The sequence below is a fragment of the Rhinolophus sinicus genome, chromosome 14, assembly GCF_057876585.1.
Source record: "Rhinolophus sinicus isolate RSI-liver-muscle chromosome 14, RSI-T2T, whole genome shotgun sequence".
NCBI classification, from domain to species: Eukaryota; Metazoa; Chordata; class Mammalia; order Chiroptera; family Rhinolophidae; genus Rhinolophus; species Rhinolophus sinicus.
In genome coordinates this window covers 47,541,830-47,565,446 of record NC_142514.1, presented here as the reverse complement: position 1 = coordinate 47,565,446, position 23,617 = coordinate 47,541,830, and the positions used below count along the sequence as shown (strand labels likewise).

At 39.0% G+C, this 23,617-nt stretch overlaps 1 protein-coding gene across 2 annotated transcripts; it reads left to right on the top strand.

Moving 5' to 3' along the window:
• Positions 1-4,287: 4,287 nt before the first annotated feature.
• LOC148755692 (uncharacterized) lies at positions 4,288-22,861 on the top strand. Of its 2 annotated transcripts, none has more exons than XR_016018641.1 (2): positions 4,288-22,034; positions 22,344-22,861. XR_016018641.1 is itself a non-coding variant. In XM_088791182.1 (2 exons), the coding sequence occupies exon 1, from the start codon at positions 21,349-21,351 to the stop codon at positions 21,814-21,816; it is 468 nt and encodes a 155-aa protein (XP_088647308.1). In that variant the 5' UTR covers positions 4,288-21,348; the 3' UTR covers positions 21,817-21,826; positions 22,344-22,861. The 2 variants fall into 2 exon arrangements, 1 of the variants encoding a protein (XP_088647308.1); XM_088791182.1 differs by having other exon boundaries at positions 4,288-21,826.
• Positions 22,862-23,617: the final 756 nt, after the last annotated feature.

Below are 23,617 nucleotides of genomic sequence, written 5' to 3'. Positions count from 1 at the left end.
AATCTGGTTGAAACCTACTTATTAAAAATGTAGTCTCAAAAAAAATTCTCCTAGATACTCATTTCAGCCAGACTGCTGCCCCTGAGCATTTCTTACCTAGAAATTCGGGGGCTACCAGTGAAGCAGTTCCAAAGCCTGAACCAAGCTCTAAGGAACAAAGGGCCCGCTGCTTAGTTACGAAACCAGAATTCAAAGGGACAGCATGCATTGAGAGAGGTGGGGAGCTGGCACTCATTTTGACTTCTAGAAGTCAAACGCTGGGATCAGTGACATTTTCTAGGCCTCTAACGGAAAGGAACGTCTCTGTCTTCCACCCCAGGCTGTGTGCAGAGGCCACTGCCTGCGCCTGACTCACCAGGTTCCAGTGACATTCCACCCAGAAACCATTCTCAGAGTTCAGAGACCCATGCTCTAATCATGTAGCTGAGATGACAGTTTGGGGCTCATAAGGCAATGGATCCGAAGATTTTTCTGGTGCAGTCTCTAAAATCCTATTGGAGAAAGCAAACATTGGCTGGAAAGGAAGTGACTCTGAGGGCAGGTAGAAAAGGTTATGACCCAGGATTTCCAAGTACATACGCTTTATGTGCCAGGCACTTTCATGTGTGTATATTTCTAGAGCCACTTTATGATGTTGGAATTATCCCATTTTTATGGCTTAGAAAAATGTGGTTTGGAAGGTTAAGTGATCTCTCCAAGGTCATAGTGCTAGCATGGTTTTCTGACTCTGAGTCATTTTTCTGCCGGCTAATTGTTCTCTTGACTTTATCAAAAAACCTGTGTCAATAATAACAATATTTCACCCTGTGGCCAAACCTCCTGGTTTAGTTGCTTTAGTAAAATCCTGTCAACTTTTAGTCAGACCATGGTTGGGAAGCATTGTAATAGACATTTGCTAGTTTTTGACATCTTAACATCTATTTTCCTCTTCTTTTGGTAAACATATTCTAATTTCTCTACAGAGAACTGCCCCCTTCCCCCCACACACACCTCTTACTTGCAGTTCATGAGTTTGGGGTGGGCTCTAGCTGTGACTTCAGGAATGGGGCCTGAATGACTTCTGCTAAATCCATCAGTGTACCCATTCCTCAGCCGTTGCAATTAGGAGAGGTGTATAATCAACCAGGACCAATTAGTCTTTGGCCAAAGCTGCTGGGAGAAAAGCAAGTGCTCTTTCCTAATTCACCAGAAACTGGGAGAACGGAGACCAGAGCTGCTTTAGCTGGCTTGCTGCTACAATTGCAGAGGCTGTCCCAGAAAACAGTAGAGCCAGGAGATGATCAGGGGGAAATCAGATTCTGGGGTCTTGTTTTTTTTTTTTTTTTGCACTGGATCAGGCCATTGTTGAGGCCAAAACTACCTCCCAAAACTTTCAGTTCTATGATACAACAAATTCCATTTATACTTAAGCTAGTATAGATCGTATTTGCTGTTACTTTCAGCTAAAAGAGGTTATGTGATACAACAGACTTCAAAATCTTAAAAAAAAAAAAAAAAAAAAAGGACTCAACAATAAAAAGACATAACCCAATTTAAAATGGGCAAAGGATTTGAATAGATGCTATAAACTGAATATTTGTGTCCCCTTAAAATTCATATGTTAAAACCTATTCACCCAATGTGATGGTATTAGGAAGCAGGGGCTTTGACAGGTGATTGGGCCTTGAGAGCAGAGCCCTAATGAATGGGATTAGTGTCTTTACTTAAAAAAAAAAAAAAAAAAAAAGGCCCCGGAGACTCCTCCCCTCCTGCACCCCCAGCCCCTTCTGCTCTGTGAGGACACAGCATGGAGACTACTGTCTGTGAGCTAGGAAACATGCTCTCACCAGATACCAAATCTGGCAGCATTTTGATCTTCAACTTCCCACTTTCTAGAACTATGAGAAATAAATTTCTGTTGTTTATAAACCACCCAGTCTATGATATTCTGTTATAACAGCCCAAATGAAGATAATAGACATTACTCCAAGGAAGATGTGCAAATGGCCAATCAGCTCTTGAAAAAAATGCTCAACATCTTAGTCATTAGGGAAATGCAAACCAAAACCACAATGCGATACAACTTTACACCCCCTAGGATGGCTTTAATAAAAAATACGGACAATAACAAATGTTGGCAAGGATATGGGCAAATTGGAACCTGAGTCCATTGCCTGTGGGAATGTAAAATGATGCAGCTGCTTTGGGAAACAGTCTGGCATTTTGTCAAATGATTAAACTCAGAGTTACCATGTGAGTAGCAATTCTGCCCCTAGGTACCTATATACCCAAGAGAAATGAAAAGCTATGTCCACAATAAGCCTGGTATGAGAATGCTCATAGCCGTTTTATTCATAATAGCTAAAAATGGAAAACGATTTAAATGTCCATCAACAGGGAATGGATAAATTGCGATATATATTCATACAAAGGAATACTACTCAGCAATAAAAGGAATGAGCTACTGATACGTGCAAAAACATGCATGGATCTAAAAACATGTTGAGTGAAAGAAACCAGACCCAAAATAATGTATATGGTAGGACTCCATGAAGTCCAAGAACAGGCAGAACTAATCTAGAGAAGTCAGAAAGTGGTTGCCTCAGTGAGAAGGAAGGATGTTTGATTATAAAGGGAAAAAAACAGTGAGGGAACTTTCTGGATCTTCAGTTGCTAGTTACATGGGTGTGTAAAATGGTCAAAACTTATTGAACTGGAACTTAAGGTTGGTGCACTTCGCTTAAAAAATAATGAATACTGTTTTGTAAATGTTGACTGCTTTTTCACTTCTGATAAGAAAAAAAGCATCCACTGAACTTATATGATCTGATATGTGAGAAGAGCTCTCCTATCCAAAAATATCTTTCCCCACCAACTTAAAAATGGACTGCACCCCTCCGCACAATTAGTTTCTCCTTTGATATAAAACATTGAGAACCTTAAATAAAATGCTATATTAAATTTCCCTAAAGACTCCTTTATATTTTAGCCCAGACATAATTTATGAGGTTGGTTCTCCTGCTCCTTAGCAAGGCATCTCAACCCACCATTGACGAAGGTGACCAAGTTATTCACCACCCAGTCCCTGGCCTTGTAACTGAGTAAATGTGTAAACCATTAATGTCCAACCTCTATTCCTTTAGTTTTGTGACAAAGTTCTTTATTCATCTAACTTAGCTCAAGGGAGCAGGTAATTTCTATCTTAAAATCTAGAAATTAAAAAGAGAATGAAAGCAATAAAACAAGGATTACCATCGTCAAGTCACTAAGATGAAGAACCACCAACCCTTATAAACTAAGTTTTCACTTTGGGTAACTCATTCTCATTTCTTCAGTTCTTTTTTTTACCACACTAACCCCTCCTCCCCACCCTCCACTGCACCAGCTTTATGCTTCATCACTTACCATTTACTAGTTTAATGGCCCCAGAAAAGCTATGGAAATCCTAAAATGCAGAGTCACTTACAAACTTCTCTAGCATGATTCTGGAAAGCCCTATGGGTTTCCTGGAATATTCATTTTGATGGTGTGTTATGGATTAGAAAGAGCCCTATTGCTTCCCTAGTATGAACATCTCTATGACTTAAAAAAAAAGAAATGTGAGCTCCTTTGGGGGAACCAAACAGAGAGGAGACATTACAAAAGAATATTTTCCAATACCAAGGAAATTCATTAGCAAACACATTAAAATGCACTTGAGTCGTCATCACACTGAATTGTTTTGGAAAAGGCCCTGGTTTGGAAAAATACAGGGTAAAAACATCTTCAGTCCTGTAGCTTGGCACAATGAAACAGCAGGATGACAAATGTTTTTTTATTCCCTATGGTGCCTTAATATTCAGAGGACATCTGCTACTATGTTTCTGTCTCCCTAGGTAGCTTTATCACAGTCTGACATTATGTTACTGCTATTTCCCATGTCCACCTGTTACAATGATAAGACACAGATGTACTCCTCCAGTGTGTGAGAAACAGATTCGGCGTAAAGTCGGGAGGCTGAGCCGTTCATCTCAGCTCCTGTACCTTCTCTGCAGTCTTGGGCAAACATCTCAAATTCTCTTGGCTTCAGTGTCCTTGTATGAGAAATAGGAAGCATAATGGACATGGTTCCAAGGAAATGGAAGCTGACGTCTCCTTAGTCTTTAGGGGTTCCTCAGGCCTTACAACCTATATATAAAGAAGGGGTGATATCTCCTTATTAGCAGCAATTGGCTGGCTTCTACATGGTGGGAATGGGGTAGGGAGGGCTGTGTTTAGAACACAGGGATTCAATGGACAACCTCTTCGTCCTTCTTGGCCCAGTGGCCAAGTCTGGTCATTGGAAAAGTGCATTTGCCAAATAAAGACAAGACTATCAATGCCTCATGTCCCATATGCATAAAGTTTAGATTTCTCCAAACCTGATTTAGAAAAGCAGGCAAAAGCACCTTTATTCCCACGGCCTGGCAGAAGGAGAGGGGTTTTAAAATGATCAGCCCAAGTGCTGATAGAAGATAACAAGAAGTGGGAGGTGGAAGGTAGCCTTGAGTACCAGGTTACGCCTGTAACCCACTACAGAAGCAGGGATTGTACCGGTTACGTTTTACGTTACTTAGTCCATTTTCCCTCTCCTCCAAACCCCCTGCAATGAAGGTGCCTAACATTTTAGGTTCAGGTGGGCATAGGTCCAACTTCTCATCGTTCCAGGTCTACTCTCTACCCTTCTTTTTCCGTCCCCTGGGAGGCTGACCTAAATGCACTACATCAGTAGGTGCTCTTACCTTCTGGTTTCCAGTTGGGTTCAACAACAGGAGACGCGAACAAAAGATCAGAGTAAGGAAGGGGGAAGAGTAAGTAAGACCCGAGTATTATTTATGCCCTTGGTACAGTCACTGTACTCTGAGCTGGCTGCATCTTTCCTCTAGAGGTCATAGCTCCAGTCAAGCAGCTCTTCACAGAGCTTTATCTCCTAGTTCTAATAATGGCTTTCTTTCCTTGCCCCGTCAAGCCTTTGAGTGGTAATGGTACTCAGTTACTAATACTAGGGTATTTTATTATCACCTTTGGGTTCCATACAGCCTGCCTACGCTTTTGTAAATAGTCCATTTATTAACTTCTCCTTGCATTACAAAATGTGCACAAATAAATTATTTCTTTTCTGGTGGAGTACTGACTAATATAGGCAGGTTTTTCATAGGAACCACAGAGGTTAATTGTAAGATCAAATGTGTGAAATTCCTTGGAGGAACATAATGATTTTGTAGAAGCTCAAATGAAACATATGCAACACATACAGAAAAATGCATAAAACATATATGTAGGGTTTAAGGAATAATTAGAAAATGAACACCTACATAACCAGTATTATGATACAACATTGCTGGCTCCCCAGAAGCACAATCTCCCCACCACCCACACATCCCTAAAGTAACCCTGGTTCTGACTTTTATGGCAATCATCTCATTGCTTTCCTGCATGTCCCAGCCAATGTGTGTTTTACCAGCTGTGTAAGCATCCCTTAAATCTACAGTCTCATTTAGCTTGTTACAGAACTTACATAAGTGGAATCATACTACCGACGTTCTTTTGTGTCTTGCTTCTTTTGCTCAATATTATGTTAGATTCACCCATGTTGTTGTGTCTAGCATCCATGTCTTGTAGTGGTGGTTTCAGACTATTCAGAACAATGCTACTAGAAAGATTCTTGTGCTTACCTCTAGTGCATGATGTAAGCATTTCTCTAAGATGGTGGTCCTGGAGCTTGTTGGTCTCAAGACCCCTTTATACTCTTACACATTATTGAGGACCCCAAAGAGCTTTTGTTTATGTGGGTGATATCTGTTAATATTTACTGCATTAGAGATGAGAACTGAGAACATTTTTAAATATTAATTTTTAAATTTGATTTGATTTTTATTTTATTTTTAGAAAACAATAATAGACCCACTACATGTTAATATAAATAATGTTTTTATTTAAAAACTGTTAGGTTTAGGAAGATAATATGGATGAATTTTTTATGACTTTGGGATAGAGAAATCATTCTGAAATAATATAGAAAGTAAAACCATAAAAATTTGATAAATTGGACTACATTAAATAACTTCTGTAGAAGAAATGATATGAAAAGAGAGTGAAAACTCAAGCTAAAGCATAGGAGAAGATATTAGCCATCGATATAATCAACAAAAGACTTGAATCTAAAACACATGAAGATCCATACAAATCAATATGAAAAAGTCAGGTAAACTAATACACAATGGACAGAAGATTTGAATAGACATCTCATAAAAGCGGGAATCCACGCAGCCAATAAATAAACGAAGACTTTTGCACTTTGTGCCCCTCATCAGTGATCAGGGAAATGCAACAGAAAACCAGAGTAAAGTACCAGTGCCATACCAACTGTTTTGATCATGTGGAGTGATGGGCATTCTCATAGGTGTTGATGGGAGTATAAATTCGTATAAGCACTTTGGAAACGCTTATGGCACTGTCTAGTAAAGCTAAAATTACACGTCCTTACAGAAACAGCAGCTTCATTCGTAGGCTTGTATCCTAGAGCAGAGGGACTCAACGAGGGGTCCACGGACTCCTACAGGTCCCTGCTCTTTCCAGGGGTCTGTGAGGGCAAAACTGCTTTTATAATAATCCTAATATGTTACTTACCTTTTTCATTGTGTTAACATTCTCACTGTTGGAGCAAAAGCAACGGTGGGGAAAACTGCTGGAAGCTTAGCACAAATCAAGACAGTGGCAACAAACTACTGGTAGTCATTGTACTAATATTATTCAACATCTGCTTTTCAACAAATGCCAGTTTTACTTAAGAATATCTGTAATGAAGCAGTTAAAATTAATTTTATTAAGTCTCAAGTACATTTACATTGAGGTCATTTTTTTTTCTGATGAAATCAGTGGTGATAGTAACAAATGTGAGATTTTTTGATATCATATAAGGAAATAAGGAAATGTGCTAACCTTTGGAAAATCTGAGTAACTCAGTGTGAATCAATATTTTCCAAATGACCAATGCATGATGTAAAAAATGCATGGCATGGGTAAAAGTTTTATTCAAAGTAAAAGAGAGACCAATGGATTTTAATGTAACAGAATACATAGTTCACTGATGTGGTTTTAGATTCTACATTGAAGTAACGTTTAAGAAAGTACTAGTGTAATGCTGAATAGACGATATGATAGAAGGCATCTTTTTATTTCTCCTTATTTCAAAGGGAAAGCTTCCAGTGTTTCACTGTTCAACATGATGTTTGCTGTAGATTTTCTGAAGATGCCTTTTAATTGACCTAAAATTTCCCTTTTATTTCAAGCTTGCTGAATTTATTTATTTATTTATTTTTTAAATTAAACTTTATTGGGGTGACAATTGTTAGTCAAGTTACATAGGTTTCAGGTGTGCAATTCTGTAATACATCATCTATATATCACATTGTGTAAGTTTGCTGAATTTTAACATTAAGAATCTATATTGATTTTTTTTTTTTTTTTTTACCATTTGGTTCTTCTGAATACATTGAAGTGGTCATACAGGTCTTTTGCCTTTATTCTATTAATATGACAAATTATAATGATTCATTTTTTTTATGTTAAACCAATTTTGTAATCCTAGGATAACTCTAACTTGTTTATATATATTATCCTTTTGTATTGCTAGATTCAGTTTGCTAATATTTTGTTTCCGCTTTTTTTATTAATGTCCATAGGTCAAATTAGTCTGCAGTTATAGTTCGTCATATTGTCCATGATGAATTTCAGTATCTTACTATGAGTTTGGGGTTTGTTCTCTCTTTTATGCTTATGTGATATTAGAATACTCTTTATTCCTTAAAAGATTAGTAGAATTTGTAGTTCTGCAATTGTTGAGTGTAATATATATAATTTCAATTAGGTCAACAAGAAAATTGCTTCAATCATGACTGAATCATCTAGTAGTGATTTTACTTGTCTTCTTATTCTATTATTAGCAGATGTATTTTTAAATTGCCCATATAATTGTGGGTTTGCCTATTTCTTCTTATAGTCCTTCGGATTTATCTTACATAGTTTCAGGCTATGTTATTAGGTACATATACATTTTGTATTTTCCTGGTGAATTGAGATTGTATTGTTAAGAAGTGATTATCTTTATCTTAGTAATTTTTTTTATTGTGGTTAAACATACATAACATAAAGTGTGCCATTTTATCCATTTTTAAGTGTACAATTCAGGGGCATTAATTAGATTGAGAGTATAGTGCAACCATCACCAGATGTAGTTTCAAAACATTTCCATCACACTGAATAGAAACTGTATAATGATTAAGCAAAAATTCCCCATGCTCCCCTCCTCCTAGCCACTGATAAATCTATTTTCTGTCTCTATGAATTTGCTTATTCTAGATGTTTCATATAAATGGAATCATACAATATTTGTCATTTTGTGTCTGGCTTATTTCACTTAACATATGTTTTCAAGGTCCATGTTGTGGCCTATATCAGAACTTTATTCCTTTTTATGGATGAATAATATTCCATTTTATGGATAGCAGGTTTCCCTGCTATTTGAAAGTAGTGCATTCCTATGAAACCTTTTGTAAGCCAAAATGCTATAAATCGAAAAAGCAATTACCACAAATTTATATGGAAAAAATTTTGAGCATTCCCAGATGCACATACAATGTCTTTATTTCATTCACCACGGTCAAAATGCTTAATTTTGTCCAGTTTTTCCTTTGACAATGATCTCTACTCACGCCTTACATCAATCTCTTTTTCTTTGTGTTCATTAGTTTTATAACAATGAATCTAGGTGAAATGTTTGCAGGTTAGTTTCCCTCCTTTGTCTCTCTCTCTCTCTCTGCTTAGGATTTGTTTAGCTTTTTGAGTGTATGAATTGATACCATTCATTGGTTCTGGAAAAGTATAGGCCATAATTTCTTCAGATATTATCTCTGCCATGTCATCTCTCTCTTCTTTCCTTCTAGAACTCTAAACGTATGTTAGATTTTCTCACTCTCTCATCCGTAAATCTTAATGTCTCTTCCATATATTCCATTTCTTTGAAACTCTGTGCTGCATTCAGTAAATTCTTGTGCCCTAAACTTCCTGTTCTCTAATTCGTTTTTCATTTATGACTGATACGCTGTTAAACCACTGGTTTTTATTTTGTTTTTAATTTCAGTAATTGTGATTTTTATTTCTAGAAGTTTTATTTGGTTCTTAAAATTTTCTTGGTCACTTATTGTAGTTTTCAGTATCTTGAAGACATTTTTAAGCTTGTCTTTTATATCTTTAATAATAGTAGGCATAATTGTTTTTTAATCTATGTATCATAATTCCAGTGTCTGAAGTCTTTTTGGCCCTGTTTCTACCATTGTTTCTTGTAGCTCTTATACATGGTACTTATTTCTTTATGTGCTTAGTTGTGTTTTACTGTGTACTGCTCACTGACCTTCAAAAAATTATTTATGTAAATCCGTTAAGGCCCAGGAGGAAGATTACTTCTCAAAATGGATTTATATTTGTCACTTTCAATCCCTAAGTGTTTCACCAATTTAAGTTTATGGCTTAAATGTTTGGATTACCAGTGGTTATAACTGCAATAACACCAGCAAGGGATTACACATTTTCAAGGATGAAATTGTTTCCCCATTGTATTGTTCAGCTGTCTCCTGTGGTTGGAGATTTGGGGGAAACGTATTTGAATTCCCAGTTCTACTAGTACTTTACATTTGTACTTTACTCTTTAGAAAGATAGAGACTCGAATTGGTTCGATTAGCAAATGCCCTCCGCAAAAGTGGCTTCAGTACTCTGTATAACTTTGATCTTTATCTATCTCATTAGTGCTTTGATACTTTTAATATATTTTTAAAATAATTTTTATGTTTAAATAACTTTGATATTTGATCATCTTTACATTCAATCCAGCATTCTTAGTCATCAGTTTCTGTAGTCACTGGTGTGAACGGCACCCTAGACTGGCTCCTAGATGGATGTCTACTGAGGTCTGACTGGTACTCCCTCTGGTTTTCCTCTCTTTTCTGTTACTCAAGTCTATAGCGGGAGTCTTTCATAGGATGGTCATTTTTCTCCACTTGGTCAGGCCCTGGTGACATGTCTCAGCTGACTCAGGCCCACCGTGGTTCTCATCAGCACTACAGACTTCTTTGAATCTCTACACATTCTCTGTTCAGTGTCTTCATCTGCACTTCGGCCATGGGGTCACCTTGAACTCCTCATGGCAGACCTGTTTCTCAACTGAGCCGTGTTCTGTGTCCTCTGCAGGTGATGGCAGAAAGGTGTGAGTCCCTTTCCCACCACACACCGCACTAATGGAAGCTCAGATTGGGTTCTCTACTCTGCTCTCTTTCCTCCTCTTGGCCCATGATGCTGCTGGCTCACCTTAAACAGTGATTCCTTCTGGAATTCCACATAAGAAATGGAGAAGTCCTCTGGACTTAGCCTTCCCCTCAACCAATCTCACACACGTTCCATCTCTGGGACTTACTCCTGGGATCGAGAAAACTTCTTACTTACTAGCTTTCCTAATTTCAACTCCAATTCCTCCCCACAATCCATTGGAATAGAAAGAAGGCTGAACCATCCCATTTCTTCAACATCATATCCTTGTTCTGTCCTGGGACAGCAAGCTTCGTAGTCTAGTCATCATAGGTGGACAAAGTTGTCTCCCTATAGTTCTAACAAAAAAACTCCATGATCTAGTGTACCAGGTTTAACCCTTGCTATGTCAAAGGCAGTAAAATGAATGTGGATAATCTCGTCTCATCTTTTTTTCTGGCTTTCTAAATAACTATTTTGATCAAAAATCCTATTTGGGATGTCAGAAACTGACTTTTAACTTTTTCTTTATTGATTTCCTCCTTTAATAGTCCTCTACATACCACCCTCAAGCAAATGGTTACTTCAGCCAACTAAGGAAAATACCATATGCACGAAAATGGAAAAGAGGAAAGCATACTAATATGTTTCATAAATATCCAAGTTACAGATATATACTTATATATTTGTAATCAAAAGCATTTGTATTAATTATATTGCTGTGGAATAAATTACACCAAGTTTAGTGGTTTAAAACAATGAACGTGTATTATTTCCCAGTTTCTATAGGTCATGAATTTTGAAAGTGGCTTAGCTTGGTGATTCTGGCTCAGGGTCTCTCAGGAGGTTACAGACTAGATGAGAAGGGGCTACAATCACCTGAAGGCTGGACTGAGGGTGGAGGATCAACCTCCAAGTTCACTCACATGGCTATTACCGTGTTTCCCGGAAAATAAGACCTAGCCGGACAATCAGCTCTAATACATCTTTAGGAGCAAAAATTAATGTAAGACCTGGTATATATTATATTATATGATATTATATTATATCATATATCATATCATATCATATCATATTATATTATATTGTTATGTTATACCTGGTATTATATTTTACCCGGTCTTATGGTAAAATAAGACCGGGTCTTATATTAATTTTTGCTCCAGAAGATGCATTTGAGCTGATTGTCCGGCTAGGTCTTATTTTGTGAGAAACACGGTAGCAGGATGGCTCAGTTCCTTGCTGGCTGTTGGCTGGAGGCTTCGATTTCTCACCACATGGGCCTCTCCTCATGACATGGCAAGTGGCTTCCCTCAGAGCAAGTAATCTGGGATCTAGGAGGAGAAAGAGAGAAAGAGAGAGAGAGAGAGCGAGCACAGGAAGCCATCATGCCTATTATGTCCTAGTCTCTGAAGTCACAGTGCCACTTCTGCTTTATTCTCTTCATTAGAAATGGATCACAAAGTCCAATCCATACCAGGGAAGGGGAACTAGGCTCCACCTCTTAAAGGTACTGTCAAATATTTGTGGACATTTTAAACCACCACAGTATTCAAAATCACTTTTTGCCCTAGAGGGTAAAAATCAACAACAAAACCAGGATTTCTTGCATAATGGAGCTCAAAGTCTAGTGGGTGCATGAACATGAAAAGTACACTGAGATATGGATGCTGGTTTACGCTCATGTGACATGGGTGACAATAGGTGTGTGAGGGCACACAAGTCAAATCATGTGAAAATGCTTTTGTATAAGTGTACTTTAGCAAAAATGATAAAAATTCAAGAGGTAGAATGCCTGCATTCCAATCCCAGCTCTGCCACTTACTGGCTATGTGAGCAGGGCCCAGTAACTCATCTCTGTGCCTCAGTTTCTTCATCAGTAAGATGGAAGAATAACAGGACTTAACTCATAGGATCCTTGTGAGTGTTAGATGAGTTTGCATGTGGAAAAGTCTTAAAAGTTGTTTGGAACGTCGCAACGGTTAATTATCTCAGTTGTAAACTACAAGCTGCTTCAGAAATGAAAGGTAATATTGTAATTTCTGAGACTGGATATATTTCCCTATGTCTGTCTTAATGAAAATGAAATTAACATTTTTTAAATTTAATTTTTAATGCTATATAACATTTGTACTTTTTTCTTTTTAAACGTATGTTATCTGTAGCAATACGTGAATGTCGCTTTCACCTCCACCCTGCCCACTCATCAATCCCACTTCCTTCCCCAGAGGAAACCACTGTAAGTTTCATAAATGTTCTTTCAGAAATTTTCCTACCTGTCTAAAAGCTATATATTTTAACAATACCTTAATATAAATGGAATCATATAATACATATTCTGCTTCTTGCTTTTTCTCTGTTGATAATTTTGCTGTTAATAATTTAACAGATATTTTCATGTTGGTGGCCATAGCTTTCCATCATTCCTTTCAATACATTTTGTAGGCCAGCAACACCATCGGTTCCTTCACCATTATCTTATTGATGGGCATCCAGGTTGTTTCCAGCTTTTTATTATCAACAATTGTGTAATAAACATAAGCATTGAAATGGACTTTCTGACCTCCAAAACTTCATGAATATAACTATTTTTGATGAACACCTGTTATACTCCTTGAACGTGTACAGCTCTAATGAAAACATCTACGGAATATTTGAACCTTTTAGCTTGACACCCAGGAATTTCTCCAATGTGAACTTAAAACGCTTTCTCCAATTCTCTCTTAGTACTTTTGCACAAACTTCATGTCCTACTCAGTGTTACCAGAACAACCGTATACATTTCTATGCCTTCAGGACCTTGACTGGGAAAGGCTTTCCTGCTCTCTTGGCTTTTCTCTCCTACCCACCTGTAGTGGGAGACCACCAGGTGGTCTGTCCATTTCATGGAGGTGACTTCCTGGTTTTCTACCTTGATCACAATTGTTTGGACCAGGGGTTGGCACCCAGCCCAAGCTGTTCCAATCATAGTCTCTATGAGGGAACTTAGAATTGAGACCAAAAGCCAGGGTCAGTGTCTCTCCAGGAGGCCAGATCTGAGTCATCATGAGAGCTATGGACGGTTATCTGATCCTTTGGGGCCAGAAATTCAGCCTGGCTAGCAGAGACTGAAGAATGAGACAGACCTACAGAGAGGAGCTGAGAAACAAAGTTTCCGTGTTTTCCCAAGATAGCGCCTGGATCTTCTTCCTTCCGGGGCCCAGTGACACCCTGCCTTGCATTCCGTCAGAGCCTGGGCTTGCTAAAACTGGTTTTTCCTATTTACATTCATAAAAGTGGGTCCCATTGTATCTTCCTTCAAGGTTGATCCCCAGTTACTCTGATCTGTGAGGTCTCCTTGACTTCAACAGCTCCTGGCCTGAACCTGCGTGCAGTGACCCTCATGGCCACTCACTTGGCATTTACATCACTCATTTTGGCCACTTTGTTTCACAATCATGATTATCTAACATTACTATGCAGGAGGAATTCCAGATAAGGACAATAAAGATCAATATTTTTTTTTAAACATTTAACCACCTTGGATGGACTTTTCTAAGGCACATTGACAAAAATTACCGAGCTTATTAAACCAAGTGCATTGCTGTTTAGTTGTTTTGGGATAATTCAAAGTAAATATTGAAGATCAAACATTTTATACACAAGGCATAATTCAGTGAGTCTACAGGTTCAACTAACGTAATGAGCACCTGCTACTACAACAGAATAAAACATCCCCCCTCTTGAAAAAGGAAAGTACGACGATATCAGATATGAATCCCCCTTGAATAATGGCAACTGTTTTAATGAAAGCAAAGCTATGAGGCAAACCACCTAGACTTAAAGATATTTTCAAATTCAGATGCTATTTTATAAAATATTTCAGTTTGTGCAGACAGGAAAGCTAAGATTAAAGCTAAGTTTACGACTTAGTGAACCACTCACAGACGATTTATGAAGTCAGTTACCGAAGAAGATTTAATTTTACCAAACTCAACCCTCTATGGTAAGAAACAAATTTGTCTCTGTTTCTTCCTCACACTTGTGTGAGGAGATAAAATCTCTCTTGCTAGAAAGCTCATACTCATTGTTTACCTCTGTGTCAGCGTGAATGGCAAGGTTGTGAAACTGTTTTAATTGTGGGATGTCAAAAAATGGGAGTCGCTGGTGTCCAATCAAGAGAGTTTGTAAATTATATTTACCGCTAAACTTAGGATGATCTTAAGTTGGTTGCTTTGATTTAGAGCTAAAGCCCTTTGTTTCCACCTACAGAACCTCCAGAGTAATTTTTTGTTTGTTTTCTTTTAAATGGAATAGGTTTTTAAAAATGTAGTCATACTCACATGAGAATGTACAAGACATAAGTGTACATTCTGAAGAATAAAAATCAAGTGAGCATTCTGCCTAATGTCCCCCAAGTCAAGAAAAGAACATTGTCATTGTCAAAGAAACTCCCAGTGTGGGCCTCCTGAATTGCTCAACCCTACACCGCTGAGGTAATCAGTGTACTGATTTTAGGATAATCTTAAGTTTTTCTTAAGTTTTGTGACCTGTGTGCACCCTTATACAAAATAGTGTTTAGTTTTATCTGTTTTAAACTTAGTATTAAGAGAACCATATTGTATGTTTTCTTCTGGTGCTGGCTTCTTTCAACATTGAGTTTTGTGTTTTCTATGTTGATGTGTGTAGCTATTAGTTCATTACTTGCATCGCTGTATAGTAGTCCCTTTCATGAATATACAGTAATCAATGATATAGTCTACCCTTGATGGACATTTGGATTGCTTCCAGTTTTTTTTATTATGAGTAATGCCACTATAAACATTCATGTACATGTTTCCTAGTGCCAGAGTTTCTAGTCTAGGGTATGTAACTATATAACTAGGGAGCAGAATTGAAGAATCATAGGATAAGTACATGTTCAGTCTTAGTAGGTAATGCCAAACTTTTTTCAAAGTGCTTATACAGATGTATGCACCTGTTCTCAATGTGTAAGGGTTTCCATTGTCTCAGAGCGTTTCGTACATTTGGAATGGTCGGACTTGTTTTTATCAGTCTGGCGGGTATGTAAAAATATTTCAATGTGGTTTTAGTTTGAATTTCCCTCCTTACTCATAAGGTTGGGCATTCTTTCATACGTTTAATGGCAATTTGAGTGTCCCCTTTTGTGAAGTATCTGTTTTAGTCTTTTGTCCTTTTTTTTGTTGTTTTGTGTTTGTTATTAATTCATAAATGTTTTTTGTATACTTTTGATATTACTCTTTTATCACTTGAATGTGTTGTAAATACATATCTCTTCCTAGTTGATGGCAAGTGTTTTATGAAATTTTTTGATGAACAAATGTTCTTAATTTTAATGTGGTCCAACTTACCAATCTTTTATTTTATAGTTTTTACATTTTATGTCTTAAGAAAACTTTCCCTACCCCAGGGTCATGAATATTTTCTCCTATATTATTTTCTAAAATTTTTATAATTTTGCCTTTTACATTAGATTTTTAATTCATTTGAAAAATGCATAGTGTGAAGTAAGGGTCCAATTTCATTTTTGTAACTAGAATACTCAATCATCCCAGCACCATTTACTGAAAGGTCCATCATTTCTCCTTCATTCTGCACAGTCTCTTTGTCTGTATATATTTGTGGATCTAGGTCTGGGCTCTCTTTAATTCATTGATTTCGTCTTCTATCCTTGGACCAATACCATACTGTCTTAATTATTATGACTTTATAAATTTTAATATCTGGATGACAAGTCCCTTAATTTCTTTTCCTTTTTCAAGAGCGTATTGGCTATTTTTGGTCCTTTGCACTTCCATATAAATTTTAGAATCAAGCTGTCAAATTCTACCCAAAAAAAGTCTGTTGGAATTTTGATTGGAAATGCAATTGAATTTATAAATCAATTTGGGGAGAATTCATATCTGTAAATGTTGCCTTCCAATTCAGGAACATAGTGTATCTCCATTTATTTTAGTCCTTTTAAACAATAAATATTCAATAAAGTTTTATGAGTTTATTACATATAGTTGGTTAAATTCATTCCTGAGTATGTTTTTATGTAAATTTGGATGCTACCACAAATGTCAAGATGTTACCCTCTTAATTTTCACTTACGAACTGGTACTTAGAAATCAGTTGTTTTGTAATTACATTATTTTTCTAAGGCTGCTATAACAAAATGCCATAAGCTTAGTTGTGTAAAACAACAGAAATTTATTATCTCATAGTTCTGTAGTTCAGAAGTCTGAAATGGGTCTCACTGGGCTCAAATCAAGATGTTGAAAAGCCTGTATTCCTTTCTGGAGGCCCTCGGGGTGAATCTGTTTCCTTGTCCTTTCTAAGCTTCTAGAACTGCCCACATGCTTTGGCTTGTGACACTCCTTCTCCATCTTCAAAGCCAGCAACAAGTAGGTTGAGTTCTTCTTACAGTGTATCACTCTGATTGACTGTTTTGATGCCCTCTTTCACTTTTAAGGACCCTTGTGATGACATTGAGCCCACCGATAAACCAAGATCATTAATTTATCGCCAATCCTTAATTTAATCTCATCTGCAAAGTCACTTTTGCCACATAAGGCAACATTTTCACAGGTTTCAGGGGTTCAGATCTCGACGTCTTTGTGGGGGAGGGGGCTTCATTCTGTCTCCCACAGTAATACTGATTTTGTATCCTTCAGTCCTATTACCAAACTACGTTAGTGTGCCCGACACTTCACAAAGCCAAAATCCAAAATGTCAGAGTTTGGAGCGAAGAAATGTTTGTTTATTGAGACAGCACCAATCGAGAAGATGGGAGACTTAGAAATGCCTGAAATCCATCTTGCTCATTGGACTGAGTTAGGGGTTTTTAAGCACCAAAGGGGAATGGGAACGGGGTTTAGGGTACATTTCTGTGGCTTCCAGTTCCCTGATAAGATCTCAAGGTACAGTCTTGGAGACGACATCGGATAATCACAGGCCTTGGGGTGGTCTCCGTTCTCATTCTTTTCTGCAAAGCAAACCTGTAAATCATTGCCTCATGATCTTTTCCACTTTACCTTTTTCTATGAGGAAGAACAAAGACATCATGTTAAGATGTCATCTATAGTTTCCCTAAGACTATTGAATGACAGGTCACAGGTTATTGATAAGAGAACATGTTGCAGACTTATTGAGTCTTATGGTTAGAATCAATTAAAGGAGAGGGCTTGGCTGTAGTCATATAGTTACAATATTACTGACCTCTCTTATGAATTCTTATCATTCATCTACATGTTCTTTTGGATTTTCTACACATACGAATTATTTGCCAAAAAAATGACAATTTTGTCCTTTCCATAGAGAGAGAGAGAGAGAGAGAGAGAGAGAGAGAGAGAGAGAGAATGCGCATGTGTGTGTATTTCCTTCCTACCTTTAATGCCAGGATATAACAAAAAGAACGGCTGGGAAAAAACCAAAAATACTAGCTAGGACCTCCAGCATAACATTTAATAGGAGTGGTTATATCAAGCAATCCTATTTTGTTTCTGATCTCAAATGGTATACTTTCAGCATTTCACTGTTAAGCATAATATTTGCTATAGAGTTTTTTCTTCTGAAGTTGAGATGATCATATATAGTATTTTTCCTTTAATCTGTTAAAATCATTAATTACATTAATTGATTTTCTAATGGTAAGCCAACCTCCATTTCTGAGAAAAACCAAACGTGGTCATGCATTTTAGTAATTATGCTAATAAGTGATAGAACCTTTTATTTTCCTTTCTTGCATGCATTATTCTTATCAGGTTATGATAGCCCGGTTATAATAACTTCATAAAATTAGTCACAGACGGTACCTACTTTTTCTATTCTCTGAAATAGTTTGTGTAAGATTAAAATTATTTGTTTCTACATTGGTTTTAATAAAATTGCTGACAGTTTCTAAACTTAAAATACATTGTGAAGCTTTGTACGTTCTTCAACACTTCTGTGTCAAGTTCTTTAATATATATTATCTTAGTTAATGTATTAATTATTCAATCCAGGGAGACTGGAGGTATTATCTTTTCTTTCTGAGAGGGAAAATGAAGCTAAACAGGTTATATATATATGTCTAAAGATTATAAAGCTACTAAACGGACGACCAGAACTTGAATCAAGACTTACTGCATCTGACTCAGTTGTACACCACCACATTTTCATTGATGCTCTCAAGAAGTATTGATATCGTCCTTGGCTGTCATGCTCTCAAATTCTTTAAAAAAATTTTTTTATGGCGTCTCTCTCTTCCTTTGATGTTATTTCTTTCTTCTGTTAGTTCGTTTCTTCTTTCTTTTTTCTTGCTCTACTGTTTATGTTATTTCTAATAAGTTGTTCTCCCAGTGACAAAAATTACTATTTTGTAAGAGTAAACATGCTCTGAGTGTCTGAAGGACAGTCCCAGAAGTTCATGAGCTTTGTAACATCCATTTCATGGGCTAAAAAGCTTTTACCATTCCTTTTGCTTCTCTGTGTTACAAAAATTTCAGGTTTCTACACTGTTAATTGTCTTTCTACTTATATGTCCTACACTTTCCTACTTAAAGTGTGGTCTGTGAACCAGCAGAATTGGCATCTCCTTGGAGCATGTTAGTTGCAAAGCAGAATCTTAGACCCCATCCCAGAACCAAAGAATCAGAATCTGCATTTTAGCAAGATCCCTTGGTGATTCCTACAGACAGTGGGGTTTGAGAAGCATTGGCCTACGTCATCAATTAGAATCTTTGAGAGCTCCTTGTAAGTACTTTTTCATATCCTCAGTTCCAAGCACCATGCCTTACATGAAACCACACACTCCTGAAATGAAGATTATGATAATGATTTTATGAAACACGAGGGCAAATCAGAATTCTCAGTTCTGTTTTTGACTGTCAGGAAGTCCATATATTGCTTAATTTCAGTAGCCTTCAGTTTATCATCTATAAAATGAAGGACTATAATTACCTTTTTTCTGATGATTCAATCAATTCCAAATGCTAGACCATGACTGATAAATATTATGGTATAAACTAATTAGCATTGATAACCATTAAAATTGTCCTGAGATATTTTCTTTGCAAAAAATTCAACACCGATTATGTAATGGTGGTGACTGACACGTGTAATATATGGAAAAGTATCATTTGCATCCAAATAGATGGTTATTTTTCAGATCTGACTTGGAAAAGATGGTTTTTGTTTGACCAGATGCATTTTCTCAAGTAATAAAGTAGGGCAATAATAGGGGCCAACAATTTGTCTAGAGTTGAGGTTCAGTAGTCTGCTATAATGGCAAACTAGAAATTGCAGTATAGGAAAAATATAGATGATTCTTTGACTTCACATACATTGCATAGGATTATCAAATCAGAATTAATATATTCTACCTAGCTGCCTAGAATTTCAAAATTTTCTAGCAATTTGTGTTCCTTCTCACCTTTAATATAGCAAAGGTAGAGGGGTTAGCGAAGACAGCAGAGTTAGAGGATTGCCTCATTTCAGAATGTTTCTGGCTGACCTAAAAAACGTGACGTTTCATAATCTGATCTGCTATTCTGTCAATCACTGGGAACCACCCCCTTCCCATCTTCTTGAATAAGAATTTGTACTTGACTTGTATTATTATAACTCTTGTCTTAATCACCATTGTGGAAACCATTGTTGAGAACCCACAAAATGAAGTTTTACTCATGAGAGCCACTTTTGATTTCTTTTGATCTTCACATCTACTTGTTTGGCAATTTGGTCCCTAAATTAGACATTTGGTATATTTGGTCAGCCTTGGAACTTCAAAGACAGCAAGTTGTCCAGACATCTGCAAGACTGTCATTGAAGTCCCTTGTGGTCTCACAGATTGCAGCTTGTTTATTCTGAACGATGAGCAATGAATCTCCTTTAAGCCTGAGCAAAATAACTGACCAGTCTCGGAGCAATTCTACAGTCACTCATGAGTCCAGCAGTCCCATGCAAAACACCACACATGGTACTAACAAAAATAAGGTTAGTGGGAACCTGGTATCTTCCACAACATCTAGGAGAAGCACTTTTTTGTTTGTTTTTTGTTTCTTTGAGGGAGGAGCATATTTTGTGTGATTAAGAAGTGCTATTAACTTCTGGGAATAGAACAAATTTAGCCTATTTTGCATGATGGGTGAATCGGGCTTGGGGCTTATTGTTGTTTTGTTTGTTTTAGATGGGTAGGGAGAAGGTGTGGAGTTAGGATTTGCAGAGATTACTGCAGAAGGCATTTTATTTTCATAAAGAGAGACAAATACACCCATCTCATAATTACAAGTATTTGGAGTGGAAACATGAGACAGATTTCTATTCCTGCCTTCCACATGAATTAGCTAGGTGACCTTGGGCAAATCACTTAAATTTCCTCAAATGCAAAATGAAAGCATTGGTCTACACACAACTATTTAAATTCCTCCTCAAAGCATTCATTTCATATTTATCCTGTACCTACTGTGCCCCCATCGGTGCAAGTAACAAACACTGTGACTCTTGGAGAGCTCAAGATTGTGTCTCCAGCGCCTTTAAGCATCACTCGCCGTCCTCCTTTAAAACCATCTCCTGAATTCCCCCTAAATCGGTCGAAACACTTTTTCTGTCTGTAAGTATACACGGGGAAAAGAAACGTGTCGGTTGCATCCACGCAGCGCCAACCTAGAGCGGGTGTGGCAGAGATCTAATGAGCTTTTCTTTCTTTATAAAGGGCAACCTCTGTGTTTCAAAGGTCAACCCAATCACCCGAAGAAGTGCAACTTAAAGGGTTTCTGGGGTCATGGCGGGATACCCAAACAGTTCCCCTTTCGGCTGGGGAAACCTGGGAAAGACTCTTGCGCTGGGTCCGAGTCACGCGGCAATTCCAAAGAGGGCATTGTGCAATGGGGCGAATCCGGCGGGCTTCCGGGGGTGGAAAGAAGTGGGGAGGCTTCTATCGTGCCATCTGTTTGTTTGTTTGTTTGTTTGTCTGTTTAACCACACCCCCTCACCCCGCCAAGAAACTGTGAGGCGCAGCCAGGACAGCGGGGTTCCGGAGGGCCCCAAAACTCGGCCAAGAAAGTCTCGCTTCGCTGCAGGAGCCCATGGGTGCTGTTCCCGGTCTTGGGCCGAGTCCGCCACCACGCGCTTTCCCGGACTCAGCAAGGGGCCGCGAGCCGACAGGGGCCGGAGGGCAAGCGGGAACCGCGGCCCAAGGCGACGCGGGGGTAGGCCGACTCGCCAGATCGATCGCAGCTGGGAACTCCGGGCTCGCACTTTCCGTAAGCGCGCCGGGGCTTCCAGCCGTGCCTCGCCCCCGCCCCCGGCTCGCACTTTCGGATGGTGACACAGCTGGCGGGGTACTCAGAAGTCTGGACAGAAACCCGGAACCTCCCGGGGCGGCCGGCGCCTCCTTCCCGCCCCCGCGCAGGCCGGGGGCTCCGCGCCGCACTCCTGCGCCCGCCTCGCGGCGCCTGGACTCCGAGAGAGCCCCACCGAGCCCCGGAGCCGGGGCTGAAGACGCGCTGCGAGAGTTCACCTTGCTGAGAGGTCCCTGGGTGCAGGCTCCGTGACAAACGTTCGGTTAGACGTGTTACTCATACCACTCTCCTAGTGACGTGCACACTATTATTAGTTTCACTTAGAGGTTAGGAAGCTGGCCAACTTACTTGCTCGAAATCAAACAGAAGGTAGAGCAGCGATTCCAATTCAGGCTTGTCGTGACCCAGCAGTAGCACACTTCTCTTGGGTCAGCCATTTCACGGCTTTCATCCCAGTGGGCAGCGAACAGGTAACAGGTGGGACAGGTCAACTGAGAACTGGAGGTCCTCTTCCCCAGGCGGTGGGGGGCCGTTTGCTGCTGGTTGGTGCCCACTCGTTTGCCCAAGTGTGCTGTAAACATATTTTTTCCGAGTGTATCACGAGATGGCAAACGTTGGAGAGCCTTTCGCAGAACCTCTGCCTCTATTTTCAGACTGTATTGGGATCAAGGACACCTATCATGAGGGATTGCTGGAGGATTAAATGAGATAGTATTTTCACATGGGTGCTAGCACCCCAGGGCCGCTCAATACATGTTAATTCTCTGTTCTTTTTGCAGCGCTCCCAGGGACGTCTGGGCACTCACCCTCCTCAGTACGGGAGAGGGGACACAGTCATTCTGCGTCAACACCCTGTCTGACGAACGAGGGATTTAATCCACTCAACGGGAAAACACTTACCCCCGTAGCCATCTAATTAGTAACAGACACCCAGCTGGGGGCCCTGTTTCTTGGTCCCGTGAAAGGGCTCTTGTCACCTCACCCCCCTTTTTCTCCCAGAAATTTCAGAACAGCTCTGGGCCTAGAACGTGACTTTCTCGGAGACCCGATGGCGGAGACGTGGGCGGGGGCCTCCCGGAAGGAGAGAGGAAGTCAAGTCACCGGTACGTGAAGCTTAACTGCCCCCGGCTGGAGATGGGAACCCAGCACCTCGGGCGTGAAGCCAGCTCTGCAGGCGTGGGCCCCATCGCTGGCAGGGGCTGGGGCCCTTTTGGTAACTCCGGGAATAGCTGCAGCCTAATAAAAGACAAAAGTGTGTGTGTGTGTGTGTGTGTGTGTGTGTGTGTGTGTGTGTGTGTGTGTGTGTGTGTGTGTGTTGTGTCTGGTGGTGGGGTGAAGGGGTGGGGAGGGGTTTCAGCTGTGGAATGCCCAAGTAAATGTAAAGAAGGCATATGCTTTAGTATTCTCTCCTGGGTGCGACAGAGTCCTTCCATGGTAGATCATTTCAGGGTCAGCATGTAATTTTGAGGGGACTATCTTGAAATGTGAAACAGGCTAATGGAAGTTTTCCAACATCGTGAAATCTAGTTTGGGTTTTAAAATCACTACTCACTGAGGAGGCTGTTTTTCACCTTCCAAGTCTCCATTTTGTGAAATGAGGCTAAAGTATCTGGACAGCCCTTTCCCTTGCATCACCCTGAAATGTTGGGAATATGAATGGCCTCTTACCGTGTTCCCCCGGAAAATAAGACCTACACCGAAAATAAGCCCCATTTAAGATCATCAGCCAGACACGCATTTAGTACTTTATGAAGATGTTTCAGAAGAAGATGACATGACTGTATTTGAATAAGTGTAGATAGTTGTACATGAAAAAATAAGACATCCTCTGAAAATATACCCTACTGCGTCTTTTGGAGGAAAAATTAATATAAGACCCGGTCTTATTTTCGGGAAAACACAGTAGTAGAGTTGTAGCTCCAAAGAGAATTAGGACCATGAAAGGGCAGGACTCTCTCCTTTAAAAACAAAAACTTTTTAATAAATCACAAAAATAATTAGTATCTATTGTGGAAAAGTTGTATTTTTTTCAGAACCAGAAAAAAGAAAAACA

Coding starts and splice junctions, on each gene's coding strand:
- LOC148755692 (XM_088791182.1), top strand. CDS start 21,349: ATGGGTGCTGTTCCCGGTCTTGGGCCGAGTCCGCCACCACGCGCTTTC.